The sequence below is a fragment of the Momordica charantia genome, assembly GCF_013281855.1.
Source record: "Momordica charantia cultivar OHB3-1 chromosome 1 unlocalized genomic scaffold, Mcharantia_2.0 BLBB01000001.1, whole genome shotgun sequence".
NCBI classification, from domain to species: Eukaryota; Viridiplantae; Streptophyta; class Magnoliopsida; order Cucurbitales; family Cucurbitaceae; genus Momordica; species Momordica charantia.
In genome coordinates this window covers 15,420,374-15,434,902 of record NW_028275157.1, presented here as the reverse complement: position 1 = coordinate 15,434,902, position 14,529 = coordinate 15,420,374, and the positions used below count along the sequence as shown (strand labels likewise).

Sequence of the window (14,529 nt, the reverse complement as noted above, 5' to 3'; positions counted from 1 at the left end):
TAGAATCAGGTGTCATTCCTTGAAGAAAAGAAAAAAACGAAAAAATAAGTTATTTTAAAATTCAAAAACGAATAACGAGCATGTCTCAACGATAATTAACATATATTTCTAATATTTAGTTGTTACTATTAAAAGATAGGTTACAGTACAATGATCACCTAAATTTTAGTACTTATTTCTAAAAAAAAGTAGATATACGAGAGGAGGTTAATTATTATAATAAATGGTCATATTATAAATGTATATAAAAAAGCATGCCATAATTGAATTCTTCATCGATTAATTTTGTTATGTCTTTTTTTTTTTTTGGTAAAGAAAGATAATGGAGTGAGGGGGTGAGTTGAAATTCAAACTCAAGTGGATGTCTAGTTAGCAAATATATATTATATTTTCAATTTTCAAACTCTTGTAATTTTGTGAATATGACCAAAAGGCCCATCAGCTGCGCCTCCAAAAAGGATTGAGGTGGAGAGAGAGGGGTTGGTGAGATTAATTGAATGGTTGGTTATTTATTTATTTATTTTTAATGTTTGGTGGGAGTAAACAAATTTTGGTACTAAAGTCTTTCTCATTCTAATATATACTTAAATTTTAAAAGTAGAGGATGGTTTTTTAATTTAATTTTGTGTTTAATGTTTCTCTAACCTATTTTATATTTTTTAAAATTCAGATTATCTATTAGATGCAAAGTTTAATTTTGTGTTTATAAAATTTTAATATTTTATTTTTGTATTTAATTATTAGGAGTTTAGGTGAATATCGGTGAATTTAAAAAAAAATTAAATAAGAGTTTGAGAATTACTTAATATTTTTTTAAGTTTTAAGATCTATTAAATACAAAATTAAATGTTTAAAAAGTCAATTAAACACTCTAGGACTAAAATTTTTAATTTAACTCTTTTAATATGTGAGGTTGGGAGAAAAGTCTTTATAAATTTCAAAATCTTAGGATTTAATATATGAAGTTCGGCAAATGCTGAATTTTGGTATTTGTGATTAGTTTTTTTTCCAACCAATTCAATTGAAAGTTGATGTGATTTTTAGATTTGATTTTAATGTTGATGTGACATTTTTTTTGGAAATTTTTAATCATCGAAAAAAGTAATTTTTAATTACTTTACCTCTCAAAAAATCGGAGTTTGGAATTCTTCAACCTCATTGTTGGACTCAATTAATAATAATAATAATAAAAAAGAACATTTGATTTATAAGAAGTTCAATTCTTGAAAACAAACTTTTACTAGAAATGAAGACTAAATATGTAGAGGATAAAACATAGGAAATCATTCCGACTCATCATGAGCTCATCATACCGTTCAAGTAAAATTACATAAAAAGAAATGGAAGAAAACTATAAGATATGAAAGAAACTAAATACCAAAACCTGAAATTACAATAAGGAAAACGAAAAACGAAAAACATATCAGAGTACGGCAATTGAATTCAGAGTTCCAAATCTTCAGCAAATGGGGATCGGAGCACCATTCCACTCTTTTAAACATTCTAAAATTGGTTCAATCATCTTTCCTTGGCATAAAGCTGTGAACACTTTCTCACATACTTCTCCGGGAGATATTACTTTTTCACCTGTAAGCAACCCAATTCCTAATTCTGATCTTACAAACCTGTATAATGGATATGATCTGCATTCTTTAATCTGGTTTTGAACCGTAGATTTTCCATTTTCATAAGCTAGCCTTGTGTTTTCTACTTCCTTAGGCAAAATAGTTTTCAATTCCTCCTCGAAAACTCCAATCTTTTGAAATATTGAACTACTTGTGTTCTTCTCATTTTCTCCATTTGAGAGTGCATGTTCCACAAGAGCTTGTCTTAACTTTTGCATTAACGGATAAGTGGCACTGCATGGATCATCAATGTAAGCAAATGTATATTCTCTGTCAACAACTTTGAGTAAATCTTTCTCACAATTCTCACAAGATTTTGATGAGTGAAGCGCTCCATTAGCATTTGAGGCGAGGATTTTCTTGGCCACTTGACTTACTGTGTTTTTTACCGTGTTTTTCAAGTTTTCTTCCAAATGCCTCAAGTCAATTGCTTGGCAAAGTGCAACTAAAAATGTAGAAGACATGAGCTTCAAAATATCAATTGCCTCAGCTGTTTTCCTTGACGATATTAAACCAAGAGAGTTGACATCTTGATTATGTTGTTCTGCACTTTGGACATGAGTAGTAACTGGGTTTGCCAAATATTGAAGCTCGGAGCAATAAGAAGCCATGGCAATTTCCGCACCTTTGAATCCATAATCCAAACTTGGGTTTCTACTCGCAGAGAGATTTGAAGGCAAACCATTGTTGTAAAAGTCATTGACCAACTCTGAAAATTGAGCGAAAATGAGCTTACCAATCGAAGCTATGGCCAAACGAGTGTTGTCCATAGAGACTCCAATTGGAGTTCCTTGAAAGTTACCTCCATGTAAAGCTTTGTTCCTTGAAACATCAATCAAAGGGTTATCATTGACTGAATTAATCTCTCGCTCGATGGACTTGGTAGAAAATCGAATGACCTCAATTAATGGACCAAGCCATTGAGGTGAAGTTCTAAGAGCATAACGATCTTGCTTTGGCTTTTGGAGTGGATCAATTTCATGCAGTTTCTTAGCTGTGTTCATGTAAGAGCTTCCATCTAAAATATGTTCCATAATTGCTGCTGCCTCAATTTGACCAGGATGGTGCTTCAACTTATGGGTCAAATGATCAGTAAATTCAGGCTTACCTTGCATAACGTCAGCAAAAATGGCAGACAAGATCTCAGACAAAACAACTAAAATATTTGCCTCAAAGAGAACAATAGAAGCCAACCCAGAACCAACTGCGGTACTATTGACAAGAGCAAAACACTCCTTGGGCTGGAACTCAAAAAAGCCAGTAGAAATACCAACTTGTTTGAAAGCATCCTTTGCATCAAGAATTTCTCCATTTGGTCCAACGGCTTTAGAGTTTGGTCGACCAGTGAGTAATCCAGCAATATAAGAAAGAGGAACCAGATCTCCAGAAGCAGTAAGTGTTCCACGAAGAGGCAAGCACGGAGTGATGTTGTGGTTCAATAGTTTGGTAATAGCTTCCAAAATCTCAAATCTAATTCCCGAGTAGCCTTGAAGCAGAGTGTTGATTCTCACTAACATAGTAGCCCTCGTCGCAGAGAGAGGCAAAGTGTTGTTTGACTCAACCCCGCTTCCAAGAATCCCAACATTCAAGAAACGAATCAACTCCTTCTGGAGAGCTCCACCTTGTTTGGTTCTTCTATGAGACGTGGCACCAAATCCAGTTGTGATACCGTAAATATCTATCCCTTTGTTTATACTCTCCAACACCCAATCACTACTTGCTTTGACGCCCGCTCTTGTAGACTCAGCCAGCTCCACCAAGACATCAGAGTCCCGAGTAGCAATGGCAGCCACTTGGGAAATTGTGAGAGTCTCTCCTCCAAGCTTCACGACAGGCATCCGATACTCCTCCATCATGCGCTTCACCTCATCGAAATGACTTCCCTTGAGGGACTCAGCGGCCACACCCCAGTTAAGGGGGTCAGGATGAGTACTAGTGCAGAAGCTCTCAAGTAAAGCATTCTTTGTATGTTCCTCTATGGGTGACATGTTAAAATAAGAGAAGAAGAGAAGAAAATTCAAAGAAATAAAAGAGTATTAAGAAGGGTTACTTCTAGGAAAAATGAGATTGATATCTCTAGATTTTGGTTGGTTTAGGCTGTGGAGAAAGAGGAATTGCAATGTTGTTTAAATAGAAAGTGTTGTAGTGACTTTGTGTGTTGTAGTGGCAAATGAAGGAAGCATCGTGGAAGAGTACAACGCATGGGGTGGTCTACAAGCAATGTTGAAATTATCAATTTTTACCTAACTCTATTATTTTCTAAGGCTCTAACTTTATGATGTTATAATATATAGGTTTACAAGTATGAATTTCAAAATCATTTATTCAAGAAATATCAACATATAAAAAAAAAAGAAAAAGAAGATGCTATTTTGAAATTAAACATGTACTTTCTTTTTCTTTTTTAGTACAATATGTGGAGGTGGGGATCGAACTCACAACTTCATGATTGGAGATAAATGTTAATTACCGTTGAGCTATGTTCGTTTTGACAAATTAAACATGTACTTTATAAGCATTAAACGAATCATGAGAGAATGTATTTAATGGAAGTACACATGTGAATTGAACTGTAACATGTTTTTACTATTAAAAGATAGGTTAGTATAATAATAGAAAAGATGTCTCTTACTTTAATAGCAAACACCAAAATATTTTTCATACTTATTTCTAGGTAGATAGATGAGAGAGGGAGGTTAATTAATGAGGGGTCACATCATAATTGCATAAATATATATAAATGAGATAATTTATAATGATGAGCTAAAATATTTACAATATTCGCAAATATAGCAATAGCTTTTAGGTTTTGCAAATGTGGGAAAATCTTTTAAATCAAATTTTCTGTTTTTTTTATTTTAGTTATTTTGACTTTACCTTTTAAATTTTTAAGATATAAATAAAATATATCAATAGTCTATCAAATCAAGTATATCATTGTACTCATAATCACATATATTAGTATTATTGAGTCCCTAAATATTATAAAATATCAAGTATATCAATAATATAACATTTAAATTGAGTAGAGAAGATAGACATTTAGATTACAAAATACATGCATTTCATCTAAAATCCGTAAATAACACAAGAAAACTCAATAAGAGAAATAGAATACCATAAAAAGAAGTAATATATCACCAGGTATATCCTTGAATTATGTAATAGTTGTTAATTTCGTAAATTACTATTTTATTACATTTATATCTACTGCGCCTCCAAAAAGGATTTGAGAGGGAGGGGTTGGTGAGGTTCTTAGGAGAGGTTGGTTCAACTTTTTCTTTTTTCTTTGGATGGTTGTTGTGAGCAGAAGTTGTATCACGTAAACTTCCAATTTTGTATTTATTTGGTTCTTAAATTTTAAAAATATTTTATATATTTTCAAATTTTTTCGATTTTGTTATTAACTTTTGAACCTCAATTTCGAGGGATTTCAAAATCGGTGTTTGGATAAATAAAGAAAAAAGAATTTGAAATCCTAAATGATTTGAAATTCACTTTTTCGTTCAAATATTTTTCGTTCTAAATCGGTTGGATTTGTGGGGATTTTAAGTTTAAACTCAAAAAATTCCAATTTGGACCCTATTTTGGTGGAAAAAGAATACGTATCACTCCAACTCTATTGGACATCATCATCAATTAAATTAGTTTCAAATTTTGATTTCTCCTGCTTTTTTTTTTCAATTCTAATAACTATAAAGTGACTCTTCTATACTTTTTTTTTCATCATCATAAATAAACGTGACATTGACAAGTTTTAACTTTTGTTAGATTGATTTGATTAAATTATTTATGTTTTCAGGATTGAAATTACTAGTTTATATTAAAATATTATATTAATTTTAAATATTAATGACATAATAGTAAAATGTTATACTTTATTTTCATTTCTCATGAATATCCAACAATAAATTTTAATTTTAATGATTTATAATTATTTTGATTTAAAAAAATTCGAAACCATTTCCATTGTTTAAAATACTGGAATTTGAAATCATTTCATACCAATTCCAGATGTCGAGCATAATAGATTCTTAAGTTTTATTAAAAGTATATCATAGGTATATGAAATTTTTATTTTGTGTCTAGTGTATCTCTAATATATTATGCATTTGCTTAAAAATTTATAAAAAAAAGTTGAACTTTCTGTCTAATACAGTTCTAATCTTTTAAATTTGTGTTTAACATAATTTTTTCAAAAATATTATTAACATGGTGGAATTTTTAGGAAATAAATTGTCATACATTTACCGTTTCTTTGTAAAATGAAAGAAAATAAATACCAAAACCATAAATTACAAGTAGGAAGATAAAAAAACGAAAAACATAACAAAGCACACGGTTCCTGTGTTCCTGAGTCTTCAGCAAATAGGGATCGGAGCACCGTTCCACTCCTTTAAACATTCTAAAATTGGATCAATCATCTTTCCTTGACATAAAGCTGTGAACACTTTCTCACATACTTCTCCAGGAGATATTACCTTCTCTCCGGTGAGCAACCCAGTTCCTAATTCTGATCTCACAAACTTATATAATGGATATGATCTGCATTCTTTAATCTGGTTTTGAACGGTAGATTTTCCATTTTCATAAGCTACCCTTGCATTTTCTACTTCCTTAGGCAAAATAGTTTTCAATGCCTCCTCAAAAACTCCAATCTTTTGAAAGATTGAGTTGTTTGGCTTCTTCTCATCTTCTCCGTTTGAAAGTGCATGCTCAACCAAAACTTGTCTTAACTTTTGCATTAGTGGATAAGTGACACTGCATGGGTCATCAATGTAAGCAAAGGTATATTCTTTGTCAACAACTTTGAGTAAATCTTTCTCACAAAATCTTGATGGGTGAAGCGCTCCATTGGCACCTGTGGTGAGGACTTTCTTGGCCACTTGACTTACTGTGTTTTTTACTGTGTGTTTCAAGTTTTCTTCCAAATGCCTCAAGTCAATTGCTTGGCAAAGTGCAACTAAAAATGTGGAAGACATGAGCTTCAAAATATCAATTGCCTCAGCTGTTTTCCTTGACGATATTAAACCAAGAGAGTTGACATCTTGATTATGTTGTTCTGCACTTTGGACATGAGTAGTAACTGGGTTCGCCAAATATTGAAGCTCGGAGCAATAAGAAGCCATGGCAATTTCCGCACCTTTGAATCCATAATCCAAACTTGGGTTTCTACTTGCAGAGAGATTTGAGGGCAAACCATTGTTGTAAAAGTCATTGACCAACTCTGAAAATTGAGCGAAAATGAGCTTTCCAATCGAAGCTATGGCCAAACGAGTGTTGTCCATAGAGACTCCAATTGGAGTTCCTTGAAAGTTACCTCCATGTAAAGCCTTATTCCTTGAAACATCAATCAAAGGGTTATCGTTGACTGAATTAATCTCTCGCTCAATGGACTTGGTAGAAAATCTAATGACCTCAATCAATGGACCAAGCCATTGAGGTGAAGTTCTAAGAGCATAACGATCTTGTTTTGGCTTTTGGAGTGGATCAATTTCATGCAGCTTCTTAGCAGTTTTCATGTAAGAGCTTCCATCCAAAATATGTTCCATGATTGCCGCCGCCTCAATTTGACCAGGATGATGCTTTAACTTATGGGTCAAATGATCAGTAAATTCAGGCTTACCTTGCATAACTTCAGCAAAAATAGCAGATAAAATCTCAGATAAAACAGCCAAAATATTTGCTTCAAAAAGAACAGTAGAAGCTAACCCAGAACCAACAGCAGTCCCGTTTACAAGAGCCAACCCTTCTTTAGGCTGCAACTCGAAGAACCCAGAAGGAATACCAGCTTGTTGGAAAGCCTCATTCGCATCAAGACTTTCTCCACTTGGTCCGACAGCTTTGGAATTTGGTCTACCCGTGAGTAATCCAGCAATGTAAGAAAGAGGAACGAGATCTCCCGAAGCCGTAATTGTTCCACGGAGAGGCAAACATGGAGTAATATTGTGGTTGAGAAGTTTGGTTATGGCTTCTAAAATTTCAAACCTAATCCCTGAGTAGCCTTGAAGGAGAGTATTGATTCTAACCAACATAGCTGCTCTTGTTGCTGTGTGAGGCAAAGTGTGACTTGACTCGGTGCCATTTCCAAATATCCCTGCATTCAAAAATCTACAAAATAAAAAAATAAATTAGAAAAAAGTTTCACTGAAGTTGGATTAAATTTTCAAAATTTATTAAATAAGATAATATAATTTTAATATACTTATTTATCCATATTTCTCGGGCCTCACTTTGCTAACCTTTTTCATTTTTAGTTTTCTGTTTTTAAAAATAAGCTTACAAACATTACTTTCACCTGTGTATTCTTTTGTTTTGTTATTTAGTTTTTATAAACATTTTTAAAATCTAGGCCAAATTTTAAAAAAACTAAAAAAGTAATTTTTCAAGAGTAGTTTTAGTTTTTAAAATTTGAAGAATTCAAATATATTTTCTTGATATTATATAAAAAATGGACGCAAGTATGATTTTTAAAAATAGAAAACTAAAAAATATTATATAAAAAATGTACGCAAGTATGATTTTTAAAAATAGAAAACTAAAAATGAAATAGACCGCTTTTTAACTCTCATATTTCTGGTTTAACTTCACCTCCCCCATAACTTTTAGAAACAAATGGGCTTGAGTTTCTAGAAACTAATAAATATAATACGAGATTGAAATTAATATTTTTATTTTAATATGTGAAAAAAGTATATTATTTATCATAGATCCTTAGAATATTAACAGCCTATTCAGAAATCTAGTTTAAAAACAAATTTATGTTTTAATCGAAAAAGAAATCATGTAAAAAATATTATTTGATTGAATAATTTTTTTAAACTAGTTTTCCGAATAAAATTAAAAAAATAATTATATCTTCTATACATACTTCCTAAAGAAAATATTAATTGAATTTCTTACCTATTTAATTATGTGGTGTGCTGTTTTTTGATTGGGTCTAAATTAAAATTTCAGTGATCAACTTATTTATTAAATAAATTAGAACCATATTAATAAAAAGAGACAATTACACAAATGACGTAAAATATACTTAAATATATAATATGTAAAACATACTTAAAAAATACGGTACATCATAGAGTCATAGGAATATATATCATCAATTTTTTTATAACTAAGTAATATAGTACCATTATTAATAATAACTTATCATAAAAATACGATACCTCATAAAGTCCTAGGAATATATATTGTCAATTTTTTTATAACTAAGTAATATAGTACCATTAATAACTAACCGTATGAGTTCCTTCTGAAGGGCACCACCTTGTTTGGTTCGTCGGTGCGAAGTAGCACCAAAACCGGTGGTAACACCATAGCTATCTGTTCCTTTGTTCATACTCTCCATCACCCAATCACTACTGGCTTTGACACCGGCTCTAGCCGACTCGGACAGCTCCACCGTGACCTCCGAGTCTCGAGCCGCGATGGCAGCAACTTGAGAAATGGTGAGCGTCTCGCCTCCGAGCTTCACGACCGGACGCCGGTACTCCTCCACCATCCTCTTCACCTCATCCAAATGACTTCCCTTCAGCGACTCCGCGGCTCCGACCCAGTTTAGCGGGTCGCTCCGGCCCACGACGCAAAACCCGTTTTGCTCAGCCATCGGATTAATGTGTAAAAGATGAACAAAATCTCTTCGAACAGAGAGAAGAAGGTTTTGGTGGAGGAAATGCTTTAAATCTTTTTAATTCAGATTTTGATTTCCTGAGTTACGGAGGGAGGATGAGAACACTTAAATAGAACGGGAAAATTTTGTATTTTTGAATTTTCTTTTTTATTTTTTGTATTTTTTTATTTTCTAATTAACGAACTAAATGAAATGAATTGTGTCTGCGGGGGTAGGTGAGCTAGATGGTGTTGGTGGAAGAAAAACTCCAGGAGGGAGATTAGTTGAAATTTAATCTCGACCGTAAGATCTAAACAAAATTGATATGTTATATCTAACGGCTGAGAATTAAGCAGCGTGGCTTCCAAGTGGGATTGCAAGTGGACGTGGGTTGGTGGAGATATGCATTTTTTTTTCTTTTTCTTTTCTTTTTTTTTTTCCCTCCGTTTCACAATCTAATCCATATAACTTTATTTTCTCATATTACCTCTAAAAGAAAAGTGAATTTGAGATAGCTTACGTAGATTCCAATGTTTCCTTATTTCAAAATTCATGCATTCCTACGGACAACGATATCCTTCATATCATGTTTTGGGTATAATCTCTTCATCATTTTTTTTTTCGGCACTCGAAGATAGATCATGGCTATGATACTACTTGTTAAGGATAACAGTATTCTCGTACTCTCAAATATCTTTATAATCATATGATATTGTCCATTTTGTAAATACTTCTTATGACCTTTTACTAATGTATAAATCTAACACCCAAACACCTGCCATGCAGTAATATTTTTAGGTTTTTAAAACGTGGGAGAAAAAGTTTGTCTCCTTCCCTCCAATGTCTTCAATGTCTTCTAGCCACATTGTCAGAACTTAACCCCCACTTTTTATCCTTATTTTCTTACCAACTTCCCTCGATTCAAACCAAAAGTTTACTATTTTCTTTTACGTCTGATGAGTACTACCTAAAGCTAGAGTCATATCCAGTACTATCCATCTCTACGTTAAGGTAAGCGGTAGCATCGATTGAATCAAGAAAAATACTTGTTACTCGAAGATGTGTGAAACTCCTGAATCCATTCCATGGAGAAATTAAAAAATTAAGATTTTTAATTATCATAATTAATTATTTCTTAATTTCTATAAACAAAAAATCTCTTTCTACATAGAGAAATCCATATTGCACTCATAAAAAGAAATATGTTATTGATCCATAAACGGTAAGGACCAAATCTTGGCCACACCACCGATAAAAATTGACAACTTATTAATTTTTATAAAATGTATCTATTTTTGACATTTATCTTTTTTAGTTGTCAAACATTTAATGGTGATCAGGACAAATTTGTTCTTTACAATTGAATGAGTCAAGTATTTTTTTTTTTTTTTTGGAATTAATAAGATGGACCACAACCATAATTGAACAAAGAGAATGAGGGGGGTTGAAAAAAAATTGAGAGACAATAAAAGAAGAGACCTCATAAAACACATGTCTAGGTTGCAGGGAATGTTGTTTCAAAATTCATTTTATTATAACTCTATTGAAGTGTAATGTATGTTAAAAGATAAAATTAGAATTGAATATGCATTTTAAAAAATGTCACAATTTTTTATTTATTTATTTTATAAATATGATCATTTACTCCCATTTGAATTTTGAGTTTGATTTGGATTATATTTTTATTTACTCTTAACTTTTAGAAAATTAAATTATGTGTTAACCCAACTAAATTAGTTTACATAAACTTATAGTCTGATTTAATAATAATATCTTAAAAAATGATGAGAATTGGAAGTGGTGATCTAAGCCTTTGATTTGTTATTTCAAAGGTGGGTGACTTTTGTGGACCCACGCCATCACTGACAGCACCAAAATTGACAATTCAACATCCACGATTCTTATGTTTGGGAAAATATTATTTTTTGTTTATTTGTTTTAAATGAATTAAAGAAATTAAATGCTTTTGAATCTCGGCCATTCGTTTCACCTACCAAGTTATTTGGGGTCAGGATCATGGCCTGGCCCCACGTTTTTTGGTAACTGACGTCAACCACGATTCCCTCTCTTCCATCGTACCAGTACTTTCGAGTTTAATTTCAATTCAGCACCTGTGATTTTAAAAACAATTTTAAGAAAGTTTAAAAACAATTTAAATTGATGTTTAAAATATTTTAAAATTTTAATTATACACGAATTAAATTTTATGTATAGTAGAGATGACAATGGTGTGGGTGCGAGTGAGGATGTTCTCTCACATGCTAATGCTCGTCATCCGTATTCATCTCATTCTTAGATCCGAGAGATGTTGTCGAGAAAAATTATCGGTTTCTAATTGTTTTTAATTATTTTTACAATTTAAGTATAAAAAAAGTGTAATAAATATATATTAATTAATTATTAATTATCTTAATAGATATATTAAGAAGTACTTTTATCTATTAAATTATACATGGTAATCTAGTTAGATGAATTGAATTAAAGCTCCAATCATCTATAAATGAAAAATGATGACCGATAATCTTCAATTTTAAAATCTTGACATAACCATTATTCTTAATTAACACTGTATATAAATAGAAATCTAAATATAGTTGAATTAATTAAATTTTAAGTTAAAAGCATAATTCAATTAGTTTTTTTTTAATAACTTAATTGGTTAAATCGTACTTTGGACCAAAATATATTAGAAGTTCGAATCTCCACCATGCTATTGAGTTCAAAAAGTAAGACTTTAGTAACCTCTCTATAATAAGTTAATTAAGGTATTAATAACTTTTCGATTGATATTTTGAATTTCGTCAACACCCTTTCTTGAACTAAAAAAAAAAGATAAAAGAAACTACAATCGATAATTCACGATATTTCCTACGTTTTTACATCCTACTAAGTAATTTTAAACTCTATAGATATATTGAATTCGTTTTAATCAAAATCCTACTATTCTCAAGAATCATGAATAAGTAAGAAAACTCACCGACCTAAACGACGAGCAAACACTCGAACGTGAAAGCAAGGGATCACCCAAGGAATGGACGAGCTCCAATCCAAGGAGGGAGGAAAGAACCGTGCTTTTAGAGAAGTGACGGTCTGAATCTTACCTGAATTGCGAGAATAACTGACTAAGTCATGCCTAGATATAGACTCATTCTCCAAACAAGGCGGGGCCAAGCCTTTAGGTGTAAAACATAGATGAGCACTCTAAAAAGTAAGTCAATCACACAATCCAACCTATTGAGTATCACGTGGAGCAACTGATTTCACGTACCTGCATAAGGAGTACGCTATGGTATATATAAGTATTTAATGATTGAGAACCGCTACGTAACAAACCAGTTTTATCAGCTATATAGACCGAACCTACCTTAAGATCGAGAGATCTAATGATTGGTGGGACCGAGAAGACATACAGGAACTCTAAATTGTCCTTAAGAATACATGGCACGTCATTATACATAATCCAACAGAATTCAAAATTAACTCACTGTCAAAGAATAATTAAAATGAATCTATGGCAACAATAAGCTAAAATAATAGCTAGTAAAATAAGTTCCATTTCAAATTCATTATAATTTACTTTCACACAAGCAGTAACAATCCAAGATAGAAGTTCAGATCCACACAAAACATATTAGTAGGAGTATTGGAGCGATCAGTTGGGCTTATCTTGGGCCTGAAATGGGGCCGGGGGAGCAGGAGGCCCATAATACACTGGAATTTGGGCTGCTTGCCTTCGATTACGGGCCCTTACGAGTAGGTAAACGGTAAGGCCCACGACCAAAACGAACAGTAGCATCCACATAGGAATTATCAACACGTATCCCATTCTCTTTTCTTCGCCTTCCTACCAGAGTAAAATATTTATTTTAAAAAATGGTGAGAAATAATTCTTCAAAACTTTGGAAGATTATAATGTTTATACTTTATATGTATTGATTATTTGAATTGATTTTGTTAACTAGTATTTACTAACTATTAACAAATGAAAATTGTATAGATGGAAACTTTAGTGATAGTATGATGATGTATGTAGAATCTAGATATTAAAAATTATGAGATCTTCTAAAAGATTTTGGCTTATTATATCTTTTATTAAAGAAAATGAATTTATGGTGTGTTTGATGGTAGGGAAGGAGATGAATGAAGATAAAAAAAAAAAAAAAGAAAAAAGAAAAATTGGAAAGGAATTGATGTATTATATTAATATGAAACTAAAAGGAAAAAATTATGAAACAGCCAGCTGAAGGAGATGATCAAAGGATCAGAAAACAGCAACAGATTTATACTGAAGAAGAAGAAGAAGAAGAAGAAATTCAAGAAAAAAAAAGGTTTAATTTTGGTTACCTTTTTTGCTGTGTTTCACCTAAACCAAGCAAAGCCAGAAGAGAGAGAGAGAGAGAGAGATGAGAGAGATTAAATAAAAAGGATCTGTGGCCTTTTTCCAAAAAGAAATATATATATATATAATATATATATATTTTTTATTTGTTTATTTATTAAATTAAAAACTTGTTTATGTGTACGTCACGGCTCCATATAAGTCCAAAGGGCTGGTCTTGACGTGACCTTTTTATTTTTTTTTCCAATAAGAATTAGTTTCTGGAAAAGACGTTTTTATTTTACCCTTGTGAATATGTGATTAGAATTAGATGAATCCTTTTTTTTTTTTACTTTACATTTTAAATTTTTATAATTGAATTTAACGTTTTGGATGAACTATACAACTAGGGTGGTTGATAACTTTTCTCTTTTTTTATTATTATTATTTTTTTAAATAAAATTATGCTTGTTAATTATTTTATTTCTTGTTATTTTTATTAAAAAAGTAATAAAAACATGAGGCGTAACGATCATTCAACCGCCTTTGAAACGCGGCGTGTTATCGAAAATAGAACATTGCTTATGCACCTGCAGAAATCTTAGTAGGTCGGCTCGAAAGCTATATACCGAACTAGTGAAACTTGAGGATAGTCACCGTTATTTTAGGTAGATTTGTCTTCTTAAATACTGACGGGCGGTAACAACCTCCAACAAATTGAATACGAAAAATAAGAAATAAGAAAGTAGAGATGCTACCATACAGATATTTAATATAACTTTTTTTTTTTCAAATTTGTAGTTTAACTCGAGGATAAGTGATCTTGTAGTCGGGCCAAGCTAGTTTTGTGGCTGAGTTGGACTTTTCTTTTCTTGAATTTGGATGTTTTGCTATCGAGTTTGAACTTTGGACCTTTTTATTAATGAATTTTGTAAATAATTAATCGGTTCATATTTGAGAAATCCTGTAAATTT

General features: G+C 31.7%; 2 protein-coding genes and 1 long non-coding RNA gene across 3 annotated transcripts; all 3 read right to left on the bottom strand.

Annotated features, from left to right (window-relative positions):
- Positions 1–1,184: 1,184 nt before the first annotated feature.
- LOC111013676 (phenylalanine ammonia-lyase-like) lies at positions 1,185–3,717 on the bottom strand. Its single transcript, XM_022288173.2, has one exon. It carries the CDS (start codon positions 3,611–3,613, stop codon positions 1,460–1,462), a length of 2,154 nt encoding a protein of 717 aa, XP_022143865.1. The 5' UTR covers positions 3,614–3,717; the 3' UTR covers positions 1,185–1,459.
- Positions 3,718–5,846: 2,129 nt separating this feature from the next.
- On the bottom strand, positions 5,847–9,350 carry LOC111013592 (phenylalanine ammonia-lyase). The gene is made up of 2 exons (XM_022288061.2): positions 8,867–9,350; positions 5,847–7,736 (listed from the first exon to the last, which is right to left on the bottom strand). The coding sequence occupies exons 1-2, from the start codon at positions 9,232–9,234 to the stop codon at positions 5,987–5,989; spliced, it is 2,118 nt and encodes a 705-aa protein (XP_022143753.1). The 5' UTR covers positions 9,235–9,350; the 3' UTR covers positions 5,847–5,986.
- Positions 9,351–12,490: 3,140 nt separating this feature from the next.
- LOC111013593 (uncharacterized) lies at positions 12,491–13,680 on the bottom strand. Its single transcript, XR_002601723.2, has 3 exons — positions 13,582–13,680; positions 12,602–13,081; positions 12,491–12,505 (listed from the first exon to the last, which is right to left on the bottom strand). It is a non-coding gene; the product is annotated as an uncharacterized LOC111013593 (long non-coding RNA).
- Positions 13,681–14,529: the final 849 nt, after the last annotated feature.

Coding starts and splice junctions, on each gene's coding strand:
- LOC111013676 (XM_022288173.2), bottom strand. CDS start 3,613: ATGTCACCCATAGAGGAACATACAAAGAATGCTTTACTTGAGAGCTTC.
- LOC111013592 (XM_022288061.2), bottom strand. CDS start 9,234: ATGGCTGAGCAAAACGGGTTTTGCGTCGTGGGCCGGAGCGACCCGCTA. Junction 7,737..8,866: donor CTTCAGAAGGAACTCATACG/GTTAGTTATTAA, acceptor TTTATTTTGTAG/ATTTTTGAATGCAGGGATAT.